General features: G+C 35.0%; 1 protein-coding gene across 2 annotated transcripts in view; it reads right to left on the bottom strand.

The window, feature by feature from the left end:
* Positions 1 to 1556: 1556 nt before the first annotated feature.
* Positions 1557 to 21142, bottom strand: part of HOMER1 (homer scaffold protein 1) — a 156449-nt gene continuing 136863 nt past the window's right edge. For both annotated transcript variants that reach the window (XM_031966081.1, XM_023495794.2), the window contains 2 exons: positions 20705 to 20785; positions 1557 to 3526 (listed from right to left, as the gene is read on the bottom strand). In XM_031966081.1, coding sequence (XP_031821941.1) covers positions 3338 to 3526; positions 20705 to 20785 — 270 coding nt within the window. In that variant the 3' untranslated portion in view covers positions 1557 to 3337. The remainder of the gene's footprint in view (positions 3527 to 20704; positions 20786 to 21142) is intronic.

Genomic DNA, 21142 nt, shown 5'->3' with positions numbered 1-21142 from the left:
GGAGATTCTGTTATTTACAGAGAAAAAGAAAGAAGGTGGGAGGGAGAAAGAAGAAAGAAAGGGAGGGGAGAGAGGGAGAGCAAAAGGGAGAAAGAGGAAGGGGGAGAAGAGAGGGAGGAGTAGAAAAAGGGAGGAAGGGGGAGACAGAGGGAGAGAAGAAGAGAGAGAAGGAAGGAGAGGGAGAGAAAAAAAACATGGAGGGAAGGAGAAAAAGAGAGAGAGGAAGGAGGCCAAAAACTAAATTTCCACACAGGGAAATATTTATAAAAACCTTTTATGTCAAAGTCAGGATTTCACAACATAACACACTAATGCAAAATCCAGTAGCACCTATAAGATTTAAGTAAATGCTGCCATCACTTAGACACTTTTTTAATACCTGTAAAAGATTTGAGAAAAGAAAAATAAAGAGAAAAAGTACATTCTCCAGAGGAACAGCAAGTGTATTTCAAAATAAAAATTGTATTTTTGTTTTTTCTTTTTTTTTTCAAAAAATTTTTTTAACAAGACTCTATAGTTGTCATATAACAAGTTATATATGATGTGATTGTTCTGGTCCCCCCACCCCCACCCCATATTATTCCATATCTGCACTCTGTGGTTATTTTCTTCCCCAATATTATCTTCTGGCAAATATTTATATGACTGTGTACCCACAGCTGGATCTAAATATAGGTATTCTATATAGTATTTTTCTCTGGGAAAAAAATTAGTTTTTCAAATATGTAAATGATCATTTTCATAATACAGAAATGGAGGGCCTACAGGAGGCACACAATCTAATTATGACCTGCAGATGACAATTTCCAGACACGCACCTGTTGTACATGAACATTTAAAATATTCATAACAATAAAATTTTATTTATATGTGCACTTATATCCATCTTATCCCCTATAATGTACATGTCTTATTTATAACAATCTGGGAATTTAAAAGGTGCAGCCTTCAATAGATTGTTAATCTCTAAAAAAACAAAAACTATCCTCTATGGGACAAGGAAAAAAAATCTCAAAAATTTTCCAATTTCAAATTTCATTTCAGTAGGAAAATATTAAAAATAATTTTCTGTGTATATACATATAGTTATATGTATATATTGAATGACACGTCTCACATAGTAACACAATTCAAGTGGAGACATTTTAGTGAACTATTTTCCCACATTTAAATGACACCTATGTCAAATTGTAAAAATATTTTAATTATTACATCATTAAAATGATAATTCACTTGCCATGCCATCAACTTACATTATTTCTTTATGACTAAATTCCCTGATCCCAAGTTAAAACCTCCATTTAAATGAATCTTTCTTGGGATCTGTGGATATCATGACATCTTCTACTTCTAAATTCCATCCATCAAATCAAATTAAATACGTGACTTACCATAAAAATATCTCAGCTCTGAATGTATTTAGCTAAATTGTTCTCCCCAGAATAAGAGGTGAGAAAATAGCCTCAAATAGATGGAGGTGACTTACAGGATGTTTGAGCACATATATTAATATAGGATAACTGAGGGTCTGATGGAAAGTTTTCAGGAAACACCTGATAACTCACTGTTAAAAAAAAAACTGTAATTTTATAAATAAGCCATTTGTGTTTGAACTCTTTCTAATATAAATTCAATGAGTGTGCATTAGAAACATACACACACAAATATAAACAGACCCAAATGTTCTAGTACAGAGAGTCTGTCCATTAAGTGAAAGATGCGGTCTGTTGTACAAATTTATTAACAATCTTAACTTTGTATGTAACGTTTAAATTAATGTGGGGTGCAAAAGAAAAATCAGTGCCTCTTGAGACTGATCTTCAAAGTCAGACACTCATTCATCCACTTTAAAAAAGAATCCTCTTCAACATTATAGGTATTTTACAGTGAGGACGGAGTTTGATGCAATTCCTACTCAGTAAGCAGACAAAATGATGCTTGGCTTACCTTTCAAAGATTTTCTTAAAATAAATATATCATATAAAGAAATGCAAGTTTGCCAAAAATCTTTTTTAAAATTACATCAAAACAACTTTAAAACCTGTTCACTTGAGCATAGCTTAGTGAATTCAATTCCCATGTTGAAACATCTAGTTAACAGTTCAGAATATTGCCTATTGTGGTTTGGATACAGATGTGGTGTGAAGACCCAGACAGAGTAAACCTGTCTCTATCTCAATTTGCTATTATCACAGCAGTGAGAAACAGTCCTCTTAGTCGGGCAAATTCAACATAAATGTATCCCCTTTAAAATAGCTATACATCCTTAAAATGAGCTATAATAAACAGAGTTAGTTCCCCATTCGCCACTATTACACTTAAAATTGAAATGCATTGATCATTCAGAAAATATTTCTTGCAAAATATATAAATAAAACATCTTAATGTAACTGCATATTTTGTAAATATCCTTAACATTGCTAGACAAACCAGACTGTCATTGTCTGGTTGTTATAGTTCAGTACAGTATGTCAAATTTATCAGAAATTTAAAAAGAAATTTTTTCTGAGGGACTCAGCTGCCTTCATTTGTTGGCTTTAAAATGTGTAATAAAATGGGAGATAATATCTTATCCTAAATACATGGAATCAATATGGAAAAGTAAACCATACACTGGACAGTATCATAGAACACCAGAGTGAACGAGTGAAATATCTTCCAGTATAAAAAAAAGGAAGAACTCTATACAAGCAGTTATATTATCTGTGTTTCAATTAAAGATACATTTCTCTCTCACTTCTGGCAAGAATTAATTCGTAAAGACACTGCTTCTCAACAGTGCAAAGTATCCTGAGAAATCATTAAGGTTACAACAACATCATCAACAAAAAAAAAAAAAAAAAAAAAACCGAAAACAAAAATAAAAACACAGGGCTTTCAGCACTAAATTTGGGGTTTGATTTTTGTGTTTTTTTTTTTTTGCACAAAACACAGCAGTTAGATATTTTAAATAAATAAATTTAAAAAGCAGATAATCTACAACTGTGTCCAACACACAAAAAAAGGGGGGAGGATGTGACCCAGACACTGCTAATTCTCCCACTGGCTAATATCAGAAAAGGATTGCATCAAATGACTATTAATAGCTTTCTAGTTAACTATGGCCAATAATGTACAAGGAGGTAATTTGTAGTTCAAGTTTTTCATTTTGTTTTTAACTAGCTACAAGCTGAATTCTAAATTTTACACTGAAATATCCTATTCCAATTTGCAAATAGGTCCTCCTCGTGGAGGAGTAATATCCTAATTTTGTGCAAATTTGATGCAGAGCCCAAGGTAGTCCTATGAAGAAGAGACAGCACGTCTTTAGAGGATCAGCACTGAAATCCCAGGTCCTTTAGCTGCATTCTAGGAGCTTGGCCAGGTTATCTCGTAATTCTGTTAGTTCGAATATTTTTCCATCAAGAATTTCTAAAAGTGTCTTCAAATTATTGCGAAAAGCTTCTTGCTCATTCTGACTTTTCTCCAGGCGCTGTTCTAGGTCCGAGAGTTGTCCTTCCAGATCTTTATTTCGAATTTCTACTTCCTTTAGAGAAAGAAGTGCAAGATGTTAATTCAAATTTAGAAACAGATATAATTTACTGAGTTCCTATATTTAAAAGATCAGGTGACAAGCATACAATTATTTTTCTAGCTTCTCATCTCAAGATTCAAAAAGCTTCTGAGGTCCAAAATTTAGTAAAGAATAAGGGATAAGTGGAAAAAGATCAGTCCTGTGATTTTATTGGTAAGGGAAATTCTGAAGTGAGGAAACTCCTCTACCAAATACAAGTTAGGATTTTTTCTGCAATTTAGTCTTACTGAGTTTCTAAGAGTTAGACTTGCCCCAGGGTCACACAAATAGTGTGTTCAGAAGCAACATCTGAACCCAGGTGTCTCAAGCTCTGAGATCAGCTTTCTATTATTCCTATCCATTTCTTCAAGAAAAATATGAAACATAACTCAATTGGAAGAAAGAAAACAAAACAAGATCATTTAAACTTAGGTAGACTACTTATCTATATTTCAAAAGATCATTTCAAGAATATTTTGGGGGTTACAAAGGCAAAAGTAATTAGTATTGGCAGTGAAGAGAAACATGAGTTTTGAAAGATATTTTATTTTATTTCTTTCATCATTTCTTGTCTCTTTTCTCTGATAATAAGGCATAAGATTCTGTTTCTAAAGATCTTGTTCTCATTTTGCTACCTGTCTTTGGCAGCTAAAATAGGGCAAAGAGAACGGAGATCAAACATAAATCAGGCAACTTTGCTACTTTACTAGTTTGGGCCCAGGAGATGCCAGAAATGGGTCAAATGAGGCTAGAACATATCTATGGCTTTCATAAAACACAGGCAGGCTGGCATTCTGGGAAGACTCTTACCTCCTCCCCACCATCTCACACTCATACACATACCTAAATGACATTCTACCATAGAAAATTGCTTCTGTAGTTAATTTGATCCATTTATATGTGTGTATATCTCTACTATCTGTAATATATACATATATGTCTATTGTGTAAATATAAATGTCTATTATTATATTATGTGTATATATACACATATATATCTATAACACATGTCTATTATCAGATAGTCATTATGTTCAAGGCATTGTTAGGTATTAGAAAAAGGAACAAGTCAAGTTTCTTCAGGGATCTTACAATCTAACATGTACTTGAATATTCTGATACATATATTAAGTACAAAAGGGAGATTAATATGTATATTATTACATATATTAAGTACAAATAATCATATAAAAAATTTGAGGAAGGAGAAGACTTTGAGCTAAGACCAGAGAAAGCTTCATGAAAAAGTTGGTATTGAGCTGTACCCTGAAGAAAGAACAGAATTTCAACAGGTAATATGAAAGAAGTCTGACCTTAGTATGGCTGATAGCCTGGGAAAGTGTTCAGAAACCGGATTGAGAAAGCAAAGATAAGGGAATGGCTTTGGGAGATGTCTGCACTTGGAGAGCAGGAGGGAAGAAGAAGCTGAATCAAAGATGCAAAAGAGTTTTGCTACCAAATGCTGAAAAGTGACCTGAAGACTAAATACTTTGCACGACCCATTTTAGACAGGGATGTCAAGCCAAGTCTCACTATGATCTATAACATGATATATATAACATAAAACAGATGTGAAGCAGTGACTAAATAGTTTTCTCTCACACATTTTTTCATTCTTAGCTTAATATGTGCTCTATAACATACTGAGTATACTGATATACTGAGTAATGTTAGCTATCTGCTAGCTGGGACAGTAGATAGAGCACTGGATCTGGAGTCAGAAAGGCCTAAATTCAAATCAGTTTTAGACATCTGATAATTGGATGACCCTGGGTAAATCACAATGGCTGTCTGCCTCAATTCCCTCAATTTTAAAATGGAAGATAACACTTATTTTCCATAGGCATTGTGAGGATTGAAAAATATAATAATTGTAATAAGAATAATCATTATTGAACTACTTAAATATATTAGTAAAATATATAATAATTAGGACAGGCTGGCTCATAATAAGCCCTATATAAATATTATTATTATATAACAGTATTACCTATTATTAGTACATTCAATATGTTGCAGAAAACACTCTTGTGAATGAGAATTCTATACTTTTGATTCCCATAAGTGTCTCAAACTCACTACATACAAAACAATTCATTATCCATTCCCATCTCCATTCCCACCTTGTGACCTAAAATCCATGCCTCTTAAGTGATACAGAGAAGTGGTGTGGTAGACAGAGCACTGGATCTGGAATAAGGAAATTCAAATCTAGATGCTTAATAGCTGTTTAACCCTGTGTCACTTAACTTTTTGGTGCCTCAGTTTCATCTGTAAATAATAGTAGCACACATGCTTTCCAAAATTGTAGTGAGGATAAACGAAAATAATATTTATAAAGCACTTTGCAAACCTTAAAGTTCTTTTTCTTTCTCTCTCCCCCTTTCCCTCTCTCTCTCTCCCACATATATATATACATACACATGTGTATATACATGTAAATATATATAGATTAGTTATTATTATAATTATGATTTGTCAAAAGTTTCCCCCCCTGCATACTGATATAATCATTTAGTTTGGGTTATTTTAGCTTTTGATACAATAAGTCTTATTGTTTCCTGAATTCTGAAGCATTCTTGCATTCCAGGTATAAACCCAATTTTGCCATAGTGAGTATTCTGTATTGCTATAGTCTTTTTATTTAAAAAATTTCTATCACTATTTATTAGTGATATTGTTAAATGGTTCAGTTTCTTAACTTTATCTGTTCCTAGTTTAGGAACAGTATTCTCCTAAAATGAATTAAGTAGCATGCTTACTTTCTTAGTCATTCAGACTAATTCATAGATAATGAATTTTAATTGTTCTTTATAAGTTAAATAGAATTCGTTTATAAATTTGTCAGAGTTTTTGTCTTGGTGTAGTTCTTTATGATTTCTTCAGTTTCACTATCTGATTTTAGGTAAGGATCTGATTCGTGTTTGGTTAATTTGAGTATCTTGTATTTTTGTAGGTATCTTTTAAATTTTACCTCTTTTATATTAATAATCAATTAATATGATAGAATCCAAGTTTTTTTTTTCTTTCTAGTTCCTCATTCAAAGCCAGCTTCTGCAGCATTTCTGAGCCTAAACAAAGGATTCTCCACACTCAGACCACCTTATTTAGGTGGAATTCTTATCCCGCCACTGTTTATTTTCATTGACTGAGTGGAGGATAGATCTTTTTCTATAATTGCCAACATGGGAGTGATCTGGTTTGACATGAGCCTCTCTTTGTCCCAGTGACAATATTTGTATAACAACTCCCAGTCCCTCATTTGAAGAAGTTCACCTCTCATTATAATATTCATTTTCCCATTAATTGTTAACCAGAGTTGATTTCTACCTGTTAAAAATATGTACTTTTCAAAAGGCTTTATAAACATTTAATGTCCTCCACGCTTTGTCTTAGGTCTCCCAAAAGTGGCTCTGATCCATTTTGTTAATTATTTGCTAGCCATAATTAATCAAATGAATTTTAGTTACCCAGAAATTATGTCTCAGAATTTTCAAGCCTCACGGACTATTACAGTCACATTTTTCTTTCTTTTATGTTGACTTTTATCATTCCCTCTAAGCCAAAAATTTGATCCTAATTTGTTTCCATAGAATTCCCCTCTTCCTCATGTATTTATTAATTCCATTAAAAGTTCTTTGATTAAAGTGTTCATTTCCCTTTCTTTATCTGTTGCTCCCTTTACTATTTGGATCCTTTACTTTCCCTATTCATATAAATGTGTGGTTCAAAATCCAGTTTCCTCGCCCTGTCTAGTCTCCTCTCACATTAGCTTAAATAGTCTTCTTTTGTATCATCTCTTAATCCAAGATTTTCATTTATCTTGTCTAAATTCTACCCTCTCATTTACTTTTATCTAAATTCTCCCATTTATGAGTTAAATCCTTAATCTTTTTTTTCCCATGCTTCCATCATCTCATAAAAAATAGAATATTTAGGATACTAAATCTCAGCTCCAACCAATTTCTGTTCTCTTTCTATGTGTCAAGATATTAGGAGATGGCTTTCCAGAGCAAGCAGGCTGTGCCCTTACCACGACATAACAACAGTCCTTTGTCACCCTAAGGATCATTTTACTCTCTGGCAAAAATCACATAATTATTGCTTTGACCAGTACCGGATGTTTGCCAAGCTCAGACAAGCACTATACAAGCTTGGACAAGTAATCATGTTCTAGTCATATAGTCCTGCTGTGAATCAAACATGTCTCATTGCTGTTACCCGTGTCAGGGCTACAGTTCACTGTGTACCCAGATCTGCCCACTCTAAAGCAGGACTCCCCACTAGGGCAGGGCTCTGGCACATGTTCTTGCTTGCAAGCCATTTTCCTCACTTTGAAACTAAACTGTTTGATTGCTCCCTCTCTTGTCTCTAATTTGCTCAATTCAGAATTTGGTCACTTAGACTAGAGGCAGGTTTTGTTTGATTGATACATGTTATTACATTTTCCTAGGTATAATTATTTAATTTATTTACATTTTTTGTTTGGTGGGCTGCCTTTTGTTGTCTTTCATCCTTAGAAACATCACTTCATGAAGCAGTGTCTTCAACCTAGTCAACCTTCTGTCTACTGCTTTTATCCTCCTCTCAAATAATAATTTGCCACTTTTACTGAGAGACTAAAGAACTCATACTCCTTTTTCCAAATCCAGATGCTGAGTTTGCATCTCTGGCTCTCCCCTGTTATGTGCCTTTGTTTTTCTTAATTGAGAAATTTCTCACAATATTATTTCTATTTTGTCCCACCTCCAAAGATATTTATCTACTTATAAGGGAGTGTGGGAGTTAGTATGCAGAATAAATATTAATTTAATTCTTTTCTTTTTCCAATTCTTTAAGATCATCTTAGATCCTTAGTCCCTTACATATTAGTGGTACAGTGAATAGAATGGTGGGCCTGGAGTTAGGAATCTATCCTTAAGTTACACTAGGTTGTTGTTGTTGTTTTTACAAATATTATCTCATTTGATCCTCACATCAACCCTGATGGATAAATCCTATCATTATCCCCATTTTGCCCTTGAAGAAACTGAAGCAAACAGACTTAAGGGACTTGCCTAAGCCATAAAGCTAATAAAGGTCTGAGGCCAGATTTGAGTCTTCCTTTCTACTCAACAATAAGTTGCTTCAGGAATACAACTTCACAATTAATTATGGCCTTTTGGGAATTTTGTTTTACACTTTTTTATTTGCCTTTATGAGTCTTTCTCTTGGTTGAAGGTTTGTATTCTAGTGTCTTTCTCTTGGAATTTTATCTTTCTGTCCTTGCCTTATTTCCTAATGATTTTTATCTGGCATTTCCCTTCCTTCCTGGCTATTCCAGCTTGAGCACCTTTTCTCCTATACAGACCCCTTAGACTAGGTGTCCTCATTCACCTTATGTGTAAAATTCAGAGTAAACACTGTAGGGAAAGGAGTAACTTCAGCTAGGTTTCTAGTCAGCTTTCCTAGCCATCATCTTTTCTTTTATGTGGTTGGGAAGAATCAATGTTTTATAAAACTAACACAGCCAAGACTGAAAGGGAAATTTTTTTTTTTTTTTTTACAGCCAATGTTTCTGAAAAAGGCCTATTTCTAAAATATATAAAGAACTGTGTCAAATTTATAAGAATACAAGACATTCTCCAACTGATAAAAGATAAAGGAAAACATTTTTACAGCCAGTATTTCTGATTAAGGCCTTATTTCTAAAATATATATGGAACTGCATCAAATTTATAAGAATACAAGACATTCCCCAATTGATAAATGGTCTTCAGACAAAGAAATTATGCTCTAAATCACTATTGATTAAAGAAATGCAAATTAAAACAATTCTGAGGTACCACTTAATACCTTGTTTTTTGAGTTGTGAAATGATCCAACTATTTTAAAGAGCAATTTGGAATTATGCCCAAAAGTTCTATAAAATTGTGCATACCCTTTGATCCAGCAGTACTCCTACTGGGTCTGTATCCCAAAGAGATCATAAAAGAGGGGAAAAGATCCAAATATGCAAAAATGTTTGTAGCAGCTCTTTTTGTGGTGGCAAAGAATTGGAAAATGAGTAGATGACCATTAATTGGAGGATGGCTGAATAAGTTATGGCATATGAAATCAATGGAACATTATTGTTCAATTAAAAATGATGAACAAACTGATTTTAGAAAGGCCTGGAAAGATTTGCATGAACTCATGCTGAGTGAAACAAGCAGAACCAGGAATACATAGTACACAATAACAGCAAGATTGTGAAATGACTATCACAGTGAATTCTTCCTGGTTCTGAGAAGAACTGCTGAGAAGCAGTTCAGTGATCCAAGGTAATTCCAATAAACTTTGGATGGGAAAAAAACATCCACATCCAGAGAGAGAACTATGAAGACTGAATATAAATCAACACATGGTATATTCACTTTTTTCCTTTTTCTTCATTTTTTTTTCTCTTGTGGTTTTCCCCTTTTGTTCTGATTTTCCCTCTCTCAACAAAATTCAGAAGGAAATACATAAAAAGTGAATATACATGTATAACCAAAAAAGAAAAGTTATTTTTACATGTAACTGGGGAAAATAAAAATTTAAAAAAAGGTCAATGTTTTATGACTTTTATGAAGTGTCTAAATGTGGAGGAGTCAAATTGTTTCTGATGTAGGGAAATCAGGCAAAGCCCTCTCCATATTAGGCTCCTGAAAACATGCTTATACAATTATTTATTATGGCTTCACTCAGCACATAGAATGGGACAAAGGACAGGACAGTGCACCGTTTTGTTTTTTTTTAAGTGAAAAGCAAATTTTTTCTTTTTATTAAACTTTCTATTTACAAAGCATATGCATGGGTAATTTTTCCAACATTGACCCTTGCAAAACCTTTTGTTCCAAATATTCCCCTCCTTCCCCCCCATCTCCTTCCCTAGCTGGCAGGTAAGGACAGTGCACCTTTAAATAGTCATATTCTTAGTTGTGATTCATGAGGCTTTTAACCTTATCAAGTACTTTTTGTCTTATTTGTACTTATTTGCTAAATTTAGCCAAATATGGAATATATTTTTTTCTTCTGAGGTTTTGAGATAGATAGAAATAGGAATATCATCTTTCTGGCTATAACAGAAGAAATTCTGGCTCAATTAACTTTTTAAATAGTACTGTTACGGTTGTCAACAAGTGGAAAACAGCAAAGAACAGAGAGTAAAATGAAGAACACTGTCTTTCATAAAAGCAAATTATCAGAATTCTGAAGTGAGGGGAAGAAGACAACCTTGATTAAGAATTTATTTGCCTGGGCAAAACAATGGATAAGTACAGGAACAGTGTCTGGGAGGGCAATATGTCTATGAGGGAGGGTAGTTATAAAGGTAGAAGAGATCATAAACATTTCTTCTGGAGGAGCTGGAAAGAAAGGTGATCCCTGGAAGAAAGATGTCATGATGATAGAGTGATAGGAGTGTTCCTTGGGGGGGAGAGGGGAGGGATGGCTGAGGAAATGGCATCCTGTTGTGCAATGAAGGTCAGCCTCAGGGTATGGAGGGAATGTGGTGACTTTTGAACTGCTGTAGAGAAGTACTCTCCCACCCCAGATACTGGTACCCTTGAACCAAATCTTGGTTGTCCCAGACCTGGCTTGAGGTAAGGGAAAAAGTCAAAGAAGATAATATGAAAAAGATAATAAATATAAAACAATTTCTCTTCTTGCTATCCCTGCCCTTTACCTTCCTCCCAATAACAACAAAACCCTATTGGTCTATGCAATTCCTAGAGTTCTACTATTTAACAAGGGGAGCTAGAAGCCTAGTTGTTCAGTTTTAATTTGAGTAGTTTGGCTTTTTTAACTAGTGTAACTCAGGAAGAAGTACCATGCACAAATGAAGAATTCAGTAATTATTCGGGTTCTTTAGTGAATAGATAAGCAGTTTATTAGTCAAATTAATTTAAAGGTAAACCTAGAGTTAGAGGGATACATTCACTGACTTCTAAAGTGCCCTAAAATTCTATGACTCAAACATATCACATATTCTTAGTAATAAAAAGTTTCCATAGAAACTTTTTTTATTTCTCTTTCCCGGATGAAAACAAAGAATTTCAGACTCTGAAAAATTACTGGTGAAAGTACAACGTATTCCATTTCCTTAGGCTATGCAATTGGTTAACATGATGGGAGAGGAAAGCCAATGAAAACCAGAACTATTATTCTAAATAGTTTATCATGGTTTCTGTTGACCTATTGAAGTAGCTGGCCCTAAGTAATACCAAACCTCCTAGTGTACTCATTTAGCTTAGCCATTGGCTCCTTCACCCTATCTGTCTTATTCCTACAGGAAAGCATTTATAACAGGATGGATGCTAGGTTTTATGGTAAAAAATTTCTTCTACCAGCCTAGTAAGCCAGAGGCACATCCATATAAGGAAAATAAATTATCTTCTTCTGGGTATATATTACTGTTATACAAGATGTGTGGGTGAACAGAAAACAGCCAACTCAATTATTCAAGGGACTAACTATCATCTCTGGTTTATCCAGGTTTTTAGTCTTTCTTTTTGACAATATTTGAACTGCTTGATAGGAATTGCATATGAAAACAAGCAAAAAACAAAAACAACCCCCCCCACCCCCCCAAAAAAAAACAGAGAGAGAGAGAGAGAGAGAAGTTAGTAATTCTGGGGAAAGTGCTGAATTAGAAGGCTGAAACCAGAGATTTAAATGATAAAAGAATTCTCTTGATTGCTGTCATTGTTGAGCTGTTTCAGTTATGTCCGATTCTTTGTGATCCCATTTGGATTTTTCTCAGCAAAAATACTGGGAATAGTTTGTCATTTCCTTATTCAGTTTGTTTTACAGATAAAGAAACAGAGGCAAATAGGGTGAAGTTAGGAACTATCTTAGTCTGAATTTGAATTCAGGAAAATGAGTCTTCATGACTTTAGGTTTGGTGCTTTATTCACTGTACAGTTGGTATACATCTATTATTCTTTTTCTTCTATCAAAAATACATAAATACTATGTATAACATGCAAATAAAAAGTTTATCTGTGGTTGGATAGCTAAGTTGGGTAGCATGAGGAAGAGAAGAGAGCAACTCACCATTGCTGTCACTATGTCTAGGAAAGGCTGAAGGAGATGCTTAGGGAGACAATACAAAGTTAAGAATGAAGCACCAACAAGACAGGCCATATCTCCCTCCTTACCTGCCTCTCCAAAGCCAGAAGCTAGCCCCGAAATGGCACCAAAAGTAAGACAAAGGGAAAAGTGATGGTGGGAAAATAAAGGCAATTCTGCTGAAAAATGCATATAAAGCTGAAGGTGTTAAAGAAACCAAGTAAATTTTTGACCATGTGCTTTTGCTAACTGGACAATTTGAAACACAGCTTTAATTGGCACCTAGTGCTTATTGATTAAGCCCCAAAGGTAGATGATCTAGCCTCACCCATTCCTAAGGGAAGGGGAAGAGAAGGAGAAGAAATGAGAAAGGGGACCAGACCTCCTGCTCCACTACAAGTCCTTGTAGTACCATGGCCATTGTGCCATCCACCACATACTGCCATCTCTCAGGGTAAGAGGGACTTTGACAGACAAGAGAGGAAGAACTGAGGGTCCTCCATTAAGCTCAAGGGGAATTGAGCAGAGTATGGAGAGGCTGTGACCAGCAGAAGCAGCAGAGAATAATTCCCATGGAAGGGGGAGCAGTCACAAAGATCAGGCTTGGATTTTGGGGGACCAAGAGGAGCATCTGCGCTGATTATTTTACTGGACTTTTTTTTTTTTTTTTTTAAACCGAACTTGCCAGAGGCAAAATCTGAAATGACTCCAATGCCCTCTCTCTTCTTCCTCCCCAGGAAAGCATGCATTTGTTCCAAAAATTATTTCTGTTTCTTTAAAGTTTATTTTATGCTTCTGGTCACCCAGTCTCTAAAAAAGCTGGTTAAAAATAAAACTGTGGTTAACACTTTCTTTGTTGGTCCGTTGGTTGTTTCATTGCTGAAAGGTGACCAAGAGAGAAATTATAGGAAAAGAGAGAAATAGACAGATAGATACCTACTGACTTTCTAATCTCTAGGATTTTCCCTCTCTGGGAGCTCAAAACTAGGCAGAAAAAGAAATGTTATTGATGATCTCTTTTTATGGTTTCTCCAACAAAGAGAAGATCAAGAGAAACTGGACTCTTTGGGATGTAGAATGAGGGCCCAGCTTGGTGGAGGTTGTATCTAGTAGATAGGGTGAAGCTTCAGACAATTGTTCTAGTCTATGTAACAAGTTTTCTAAGAAGCTCATTCCCCAAAGAATAAGATTGAAGGTGTTGATTAAAGTCCTCCCTAAAGGAAGAGTTGGAAAAAAAGGGTTCTAATCACAAGGGTGAGGGCCAATTATGAGGGAATGACCACTTTCTACCCCTTACACTGCTAGACTACTGTTAGTGAGTTTCATAAAAACGCAGAATTTTGTTTTACTTCTTTTTAAGCTTTGTTGTTAACACACAAAACCTTTTGCTTTTTTTTTAGAGAGGAAAATGGAAGATGTCACTTACAGGATGGATCATAAATTGGGATGAAATGGGGGGGGGGGAAGATTGGGATTTCTTCCTCTTCCAGTTTATGAGGGGACTTCTTTTAGATTCCTGCATAGCAAATGGATTGAGATGAATTCTGATAACTCTAGCCAAGGTAGGGGCAGGAATAGGGACCTTTTAAATTTAGTTTGTACTTCTAATTCTGGTTTGCCAGAATCATCATCACCATCAGATGACGATAATGATACTAACAACAGCTACTATTAATATAGCCCCTTTGAGGTTTGCAAAGTACTTTACAAATAATATTTCATTTGAGCCTTACAACGACCATGGGAAGCAGGTGCTGTTATCCCCATTTTTATTCAATTGTGTCTGGCTCTTTGTGACCCCATTTGATACTGGAGTGGTTTACCATTTTCTTCTCCAGCTCATTTTATAGATGAGGAAAAACTGAGGCTAACTGGGTTAAGTGACTTGCCCAGAGTCATATAGCTGATAAGTGTTTGAGGCCAGATTTGAACTCAGGAAGATGAGTCTTCTTGACTCCACACCCAGAACAGATAAGGAAACTGAGGCAAATAGTCACACAGCCAATAAGTAACTGAGGTCATATGTAAATATTTAAATTCAGGTCTTCCTGACTTCAAGTCATAGTCAATCCACTAAGCTACTTAACTACTATCAATACAAATCTTTCAAACTCAGGGGCCTATTAGGAACAACCTCCCCAACTCTCCTCCTCTCCAAAATCACAAATCAATTGTGTTGAACACAATAATATGGACTTAAATGGTGGTTCTGAGATGATCTCCACTAAACTGAGTCACTGGTAGATGTCTTCATTCTGATCAAGAATTCCAGTTTTCATTTTGTCTCTCCACACTCAGATCAGCCTCTTGGCTAAACAACATATGCCAAAAGTGAACATGCCCACCCACATTTGAAACTTTTGCTTGTTTAGAAACAAAAGGAGGCTTCTTCACTGCCTTGGCTTGGCTCCAAGAAAATGAGGAGTTTGAAAATTATCATACAATGCTATCCCATGTCCTGTCCAAATTACCCTGATTGCTTATGAAAAGCATCTTTAATAAATATGAAAGAATACACACTAGGGGATCAAATTATGGCAAAAAGGAAGCAAAAGATCTTGATAACTCATTTGTTCAAAAAGTTGAAATTGGTTCTGATCAAAGGGAAAATCTTACATGAAGAGGTTAAAAACATCTCTTTTATTAAAAACAGAAACAATTCTAGAATTGTCAAGAAAGTATTTAGAAATTGTAACCAATTCTTAAATATTTTTCATGTGTTTTATTTTACCCCCATAGGCCAATATTAAAAGCAAAGGATACCCAACCCAATATACAGGAGAGGCTTTATTTTGATAACAAATAAGACGAAGGGATAGCATAATCCTAATTAAAGGGTTAATAAGTGCACATGGAACTGTCAATGAAAATTAAACTTTATAGAAAGCTCATTTTTATACTAGATGAGAACAAGTTACCTCCCTAGCCCTATCTTAAAAATTACACATGTAAATGTAAAAGGATATAAAAACATACAGATATACATCTACTTAATGTAAGGATTAAGTACACATGGAAAAGAACAAAAACTTAAGAAAGATCTAGTGTAACTTCTATCCTGTGGTCCATGGGTAGTGTTGAAGGGATCCATGAATTTAAATGGGAAAAAAAATTTAAGTTTTTAATTTTGCTAACCTTTCCTCTGTGATCTTATACCTTATATATTTTATGTATTTATAAACATTATTCTGAGAAGGATTCTATAAATTTCACCATATTACCCAAGAGCCCAAGGGCACAAAATTCAGAATTGCTGATCTAAATAAATCTATTTGATCTAAGAAATTAGAAATTTCATCCACAAAGGATTAGAAAAAAAACCACACTCATGAGAAAAAGTATGCAGTCATGAAATCACTTGAACCTAAAGAAATGTGACCTAATGAGTGAGTTTTGTAATTGAGATCATGTTCTCCCATAGTCTTATTTGTTATCAAAACAAAGCATCAGGTCTATGCTAGATTGTGCATCCTTTGGCGGACTGTCTTTTCATATTGGTCTGTGGGGAAAAAAAAGCCTATGAAAATATTTGAGATTTAATTACAATTTTTAAGTACTTTCTTGAGAGTCCTAAGGTCGAAATATCAATGAAAACAATTTCAAGGAATGTCTACAATCAGCAACTAAAGGTCTGGGGAAATGAAAGGAAGAGACAAAGCAGCTGGAATAAAATACATATGAATTCAATGAATCTCTATTTGTTCTTCAAGTATTCATAATTACCAGAATTAACCAGATGGTTTTTTAATCTCTTTCACTAGAATAGCCTGTAAGATGATAGGAAAGAATTTGAAACCAGTACAATATTTACAAGTTTACAAGCCAAACTCATCATGTTTCTGAACTTGGGGTAAGATAGACATACTATAATTAAATGACTAACTTCTACTCATGACCAAGAATCCTGCTGACTTGCCTGCCTGCACAAGCAAGAAAGCAGAAGGAAGAAGGTTCCAAACAGAAAGAGACTCTGTGTAATTGTATTTGTAAATATGAAAGGACACTACCCAGTTTGTTCTCTGAAGACTTCCTAAAAAACTGAAAAACTCTTGCTCCTCTTGTCATTCTGGGCAAACCCATGCATTCTTTCAAGGCAAGGAGCAGTCAGGTAGAACCCACAATTATATGTTTGGCAGCAGCCTCAAGAAGCAACATCATCCCTAAATAGTTTCCTTTAAAAAAAAATGCATTCCAGAGAACAGTTTTAGACAGAAAGAAAATGCTTCCAAGGCATTCAAGCAGCTGAAGCCAAGGATTGGTACTGGTAACTAATTGCTTCCTTTGGCTTTCCCATTCTCCACCTCAGGCACCTTAAAAAAAAAAGTTCTCTCTCACTCTTTTATTTCTTCCTGGTTGTTATGCTACTAGTTTCTTTTTGCCATAGTTTAGATCCTATTCCTCCTTTCTCTAACCCCGCAACTCTTGTCTTGTCTACGTAAAACAGTGTCTGGGTATAAAGTAGCAGTTTAATGTAAACTTAGTGACTAACAGGATTATTGTGAGATTCAAATATAAAGAGTATTTATAAGCTTTAAAGTGTTTATATGAATGTTAGCTGTTGTTGCCATCATCACCATCATCATCATCATCATCATCATGTCAATCATGACGATGCTGAAAGGCACTTGAGTACCACTTCTCAGAGACTCTATTACTGGACTTACATCCCACAGAAGAAAGAGAGAGAGAGTGTGTGTGTGTGTGTGTGTGTGTGTGTGTGTGTGTGTATGAGAAGCATTGTTTTTTGTGATAGCAAAGAACTGGAAGCAAAGTAGAAATCTATCAATTAGAAAATGGCTAAACAAATTATGCTATATAAATGAAATGTAACATAACCATATTGTAAGAAAGATCAGACCCCACCAAATGAAGTTATAGTAAAATGAAGGTTCTTTGACATGTTAAATGCCAAATGATCAATGCAGAGAAGCATGGGAAGATTTACATTAATTGATGCAGAGTGAAATAAGCAGGACCAAGAAGACAAAATGCACAACTATAATATGAATAGAAAGAAAAACCACACACCAAAAAATCAAGAGTGAATATAACATAATTATAAAGAGCATGTGGGAAGTTAGAATAAGAAAGAGAGAAGAGTTGAGAATGATTTCAAGCTTGTGTACCAGACAACTAATTGGAAGGATGATAAAGCATCAATATCAAAAGAAATGGGGGAATTAAACATTGGAGAGGGTTTGAGAAGAAAAGATAATGAATTCTATATTGTAATACCAGGAGGATTAGTGGAAAAAACTTAATCTTTGGAACCAATAATAAACCAATTATCTTTATTCTAAAGCTTATACTCTATAAGTATAAACTATGGTGGGGGTATGATGGTGGAAATTTTAGTTAAGATGATGCTGTTGTGGTGGGGCCAAGGAAAAGCTGACCAATTCATTCAAATTAGACTGAAATTTTGCTCTTCCTAAGTCAGTCTTCCTAAGATCTATTCTCTTAGAACTCCTTGTGGCCTCTGAAATTTGTCTCTCCCACTACAAAGAGGTTCCAGGTAAATATATATTGAAGTTGATCTATATAGAAAGCGGAAAAAATGTCTGAATCTATAATCATAATTTCAGTTGTGTTAAATTTAATGACTGCAAAACAAGTGATCAAATATGTTAGAGATGACATGAGATGACTTCAAAAGGCAAAACCCCACCAAATTTAAATATAAGTGGAAAGTTATTTGATCTGTCAGTTACAATTGTTCTATTAGATGGTGTTGCTTAACTTTTTATGGTATAGTTTATTTATGAGGGTTTCTTTTTTAAAATTGAAAAGTGATTGATGGCTTTAATGAAAATCTGTTTTTAAAAACCTACTATATTTTCCCTTCAGAGCTGATACAGTATGAATACTTGTGCCATCCAACAAATTAACCAGCAGAGGAGAGATTCTCAACACTGACAGAGAGCTCAAGTGTGGTGCTGCCTGAAAATGTGTGACATAGTTTTATAGTGGACAAATTCTCCTGGTCCCTTCCTGATCCATGACTCTATGATTTGTAGTAAACAGATGCTACGTAGTTTAAAGAACCAGCAGAAGTTCAAAACAAATAGTGGTCATCATTTTTGATCAACACTTCCTGTGGCCTCCCATTCTCAATCTCCACAAGAAATTTCACCTCCACTTCTTTGACTGAAAGGGTGAGTCTCTGTGCCTTCTCCAGTCAGGAACTAATATTTCTTATAGTCTTCTTGACAAGCTCCTGTGCTTGGGCACCCTTCCCTTCTCCTCCCAACTTTCCAGAACCTCTTTATGTAACATTTTCTCCTTATTAAAATGTAAGCTCTTTGAGAGAAGAATTGTTTTGTTTGCTTTTATTTGTATCTCCACAAAGTAAATGCTTAATAAATGTCTCCCCCTCCACTGTACCTCTTTTCCTCCTCTCTCCCTATTTCTTCTTTCTTTCTCTCCATGCCTCTCTTTCTCTCTTTCCTTCCTTCCCTCTCTGTCTCTTCTCTCAATACTTTTCTCCTCTTCCTTCCTCTCTCTCTCTCCCTCCCCCCCCCCCTCTCATATAGGAGGCAGTTCAATGTGGTAGGAAGGCAGTAAAAATGTGGAGGGTGAGAAGTAAGATAGCAATAACTTATGTTATGTCACGTTCATCTTTCCAGCCACCCACTTCCCTAGTTGAGTAGCTCTCCTACAAAGCTATCTTCTTAAGGTACCCACAAGTTCTAGGCCCTCCCTCACCTGTTAACTGCCCCAAACTTTGGCTCCCTCCAGATTCTTCAAACCTCACCTCCCTATTCAAACTTTCTTTTGTTCCTTGATCCAAACACGCTACTAATCCATAGTTCACGGAAAATTGGCCATGATCAGTTTAGTATTTAGAGTAGAAGATGAGAATGTGAGGAGTACATTCTCCTGCCCCTGGAGGACTGTAATTACATACCAATCAAAAAGTATATAGTATCCAATAGCAGGGTTTGGGAAGAGGCAACAAACATCAAACATTAGGAGGCCCATTTTCCCATTAATACTAATTTATTTTTAAAAATTCAAATTAAAACCAGGAAAAGAGAATGTTTCTCTACAAAGACATAACAAAATCTGATTACATATAAAGCTTTTTACCTACCTGATCTCATCTGATCTTCATAATAAGTCTATACTGTTATCTCCACACAAACTCTAAGTAATACAGTCATAATCACTCTAGTTTGACAGATGAGGACATCAATACAAATGGTCAACTTACCTCGAGGTCACACAGCTTGTTACCACCAGGGCTAGATTTTAATTCACAGTCCCCTAAGTCCAGTACTGTCTCCTTGAAATCATTCTACCTTCCCTTATTATAAATAGCATGATTCAGTGTAAATTATCTCAATGTGAAGCCATATATGGGCAATTTCCAAGCTCAGCGAAATTAGTTTAAGTAGTTTTCTATAAAATCAGGGACCTCAAAACTTTCTTTAGTTTAGTTGTGAATATAAATTAATATATTACTTATGGCTTTTTAGTTGTATAAAATTTTTGTTAGAAATAAAAAATAATAGATTCAAATGGCATCCCCACTTATCACAAAACATTTAAAAGAACTTATTGAAAATAATTAGTATTTGTAACCATGTTTAGAGAGTAAATAGATGTATATATTCTATATAGAGATGAATATGAAAAATACAAGTTATTTTAATGAAATCACCACGCAAACTCTGAAAAAATAACAAAACAAAAAGCCCCCAACGCAAATATAAAGCATGAAGCCTACAGAACTTTTTCAGTCATTTCAGTCATGCCCAACTCTTTGTGACCCCATTTGGGGCTTTCTTGGCAAAGATTACTGCAGCAGTTTGCCATTTCCGTTTCCAGCTCATTTTATAGATGAGGAAATTAAGGCAAACAGGATTAAGTGACCTGTCCAGGGTCAAACAGCTAAGAAATACCTGAGGCCACATTTGAACTCAGGTTTTCCTGACTTCAGGCTCAGAGTTTTATCCATTGTACCACCTACTGGCCTAGGAAAAAGTAAATGATGGAAAACGAAATTCTGGAAAACAAAATCACATTTAATACATGATATTATAATAAACAGATAATAATATTTGTAAAACATCTCACCTGTAGTTTCTGAGTCAATGAGTCTCTCTGTTCCTGTAGCTCTCTGGCATTATCAATTTCTTGTTTCAATTTTTCTATTTCCTAGGAAAGGTAAAATATTGAGTGTCTTTAATCATGTTTAGCCCTTATCAGGGAAAGGAATAACCTTAATGTATCCTGAAAATACCACACCAGGCCTAAGAAAACTGAATTTCATCCTTGCACTGATGCTGACATTTAGGGAAAGTCCCTCCTCACACATAAATATATTTCTAATGTGGTGTGATCTTTAATAACAAAAGGGGGGACTGTCCTCTGCCTTGGATAGCATAAAAGCCAGGATGCTGGTCTTGCTGACCTCCTGAGGGTGCTTCCAATCTTCTGATGATGGTTCTTTCTTCAGGAATGATGGGACCTTGTGGCTGGCAAAGATCAATATCCTCTGAGAATGCTTTAGCC

Source organism: Sarcophilus harrisii, chromosome 1 (genome assembly GCF_902635505.1).
Source record: "Sarcophilus harrisii chromosome 1, mSarHar1.11, whole genome shotgun sequence".
In the NCBI taxonomy this organism is placed as follows: Eukaryota; Metazoa; Chordata; class Mammalia; order Dasyuromorphia; family Dasyuridae; genus Sarcophilus; species Sarcophilus harrisii.
Note: the sequence above shows the minus strand (reverse complement) of the source record. Positions and strands in the feature narration are given on the sequence as shown.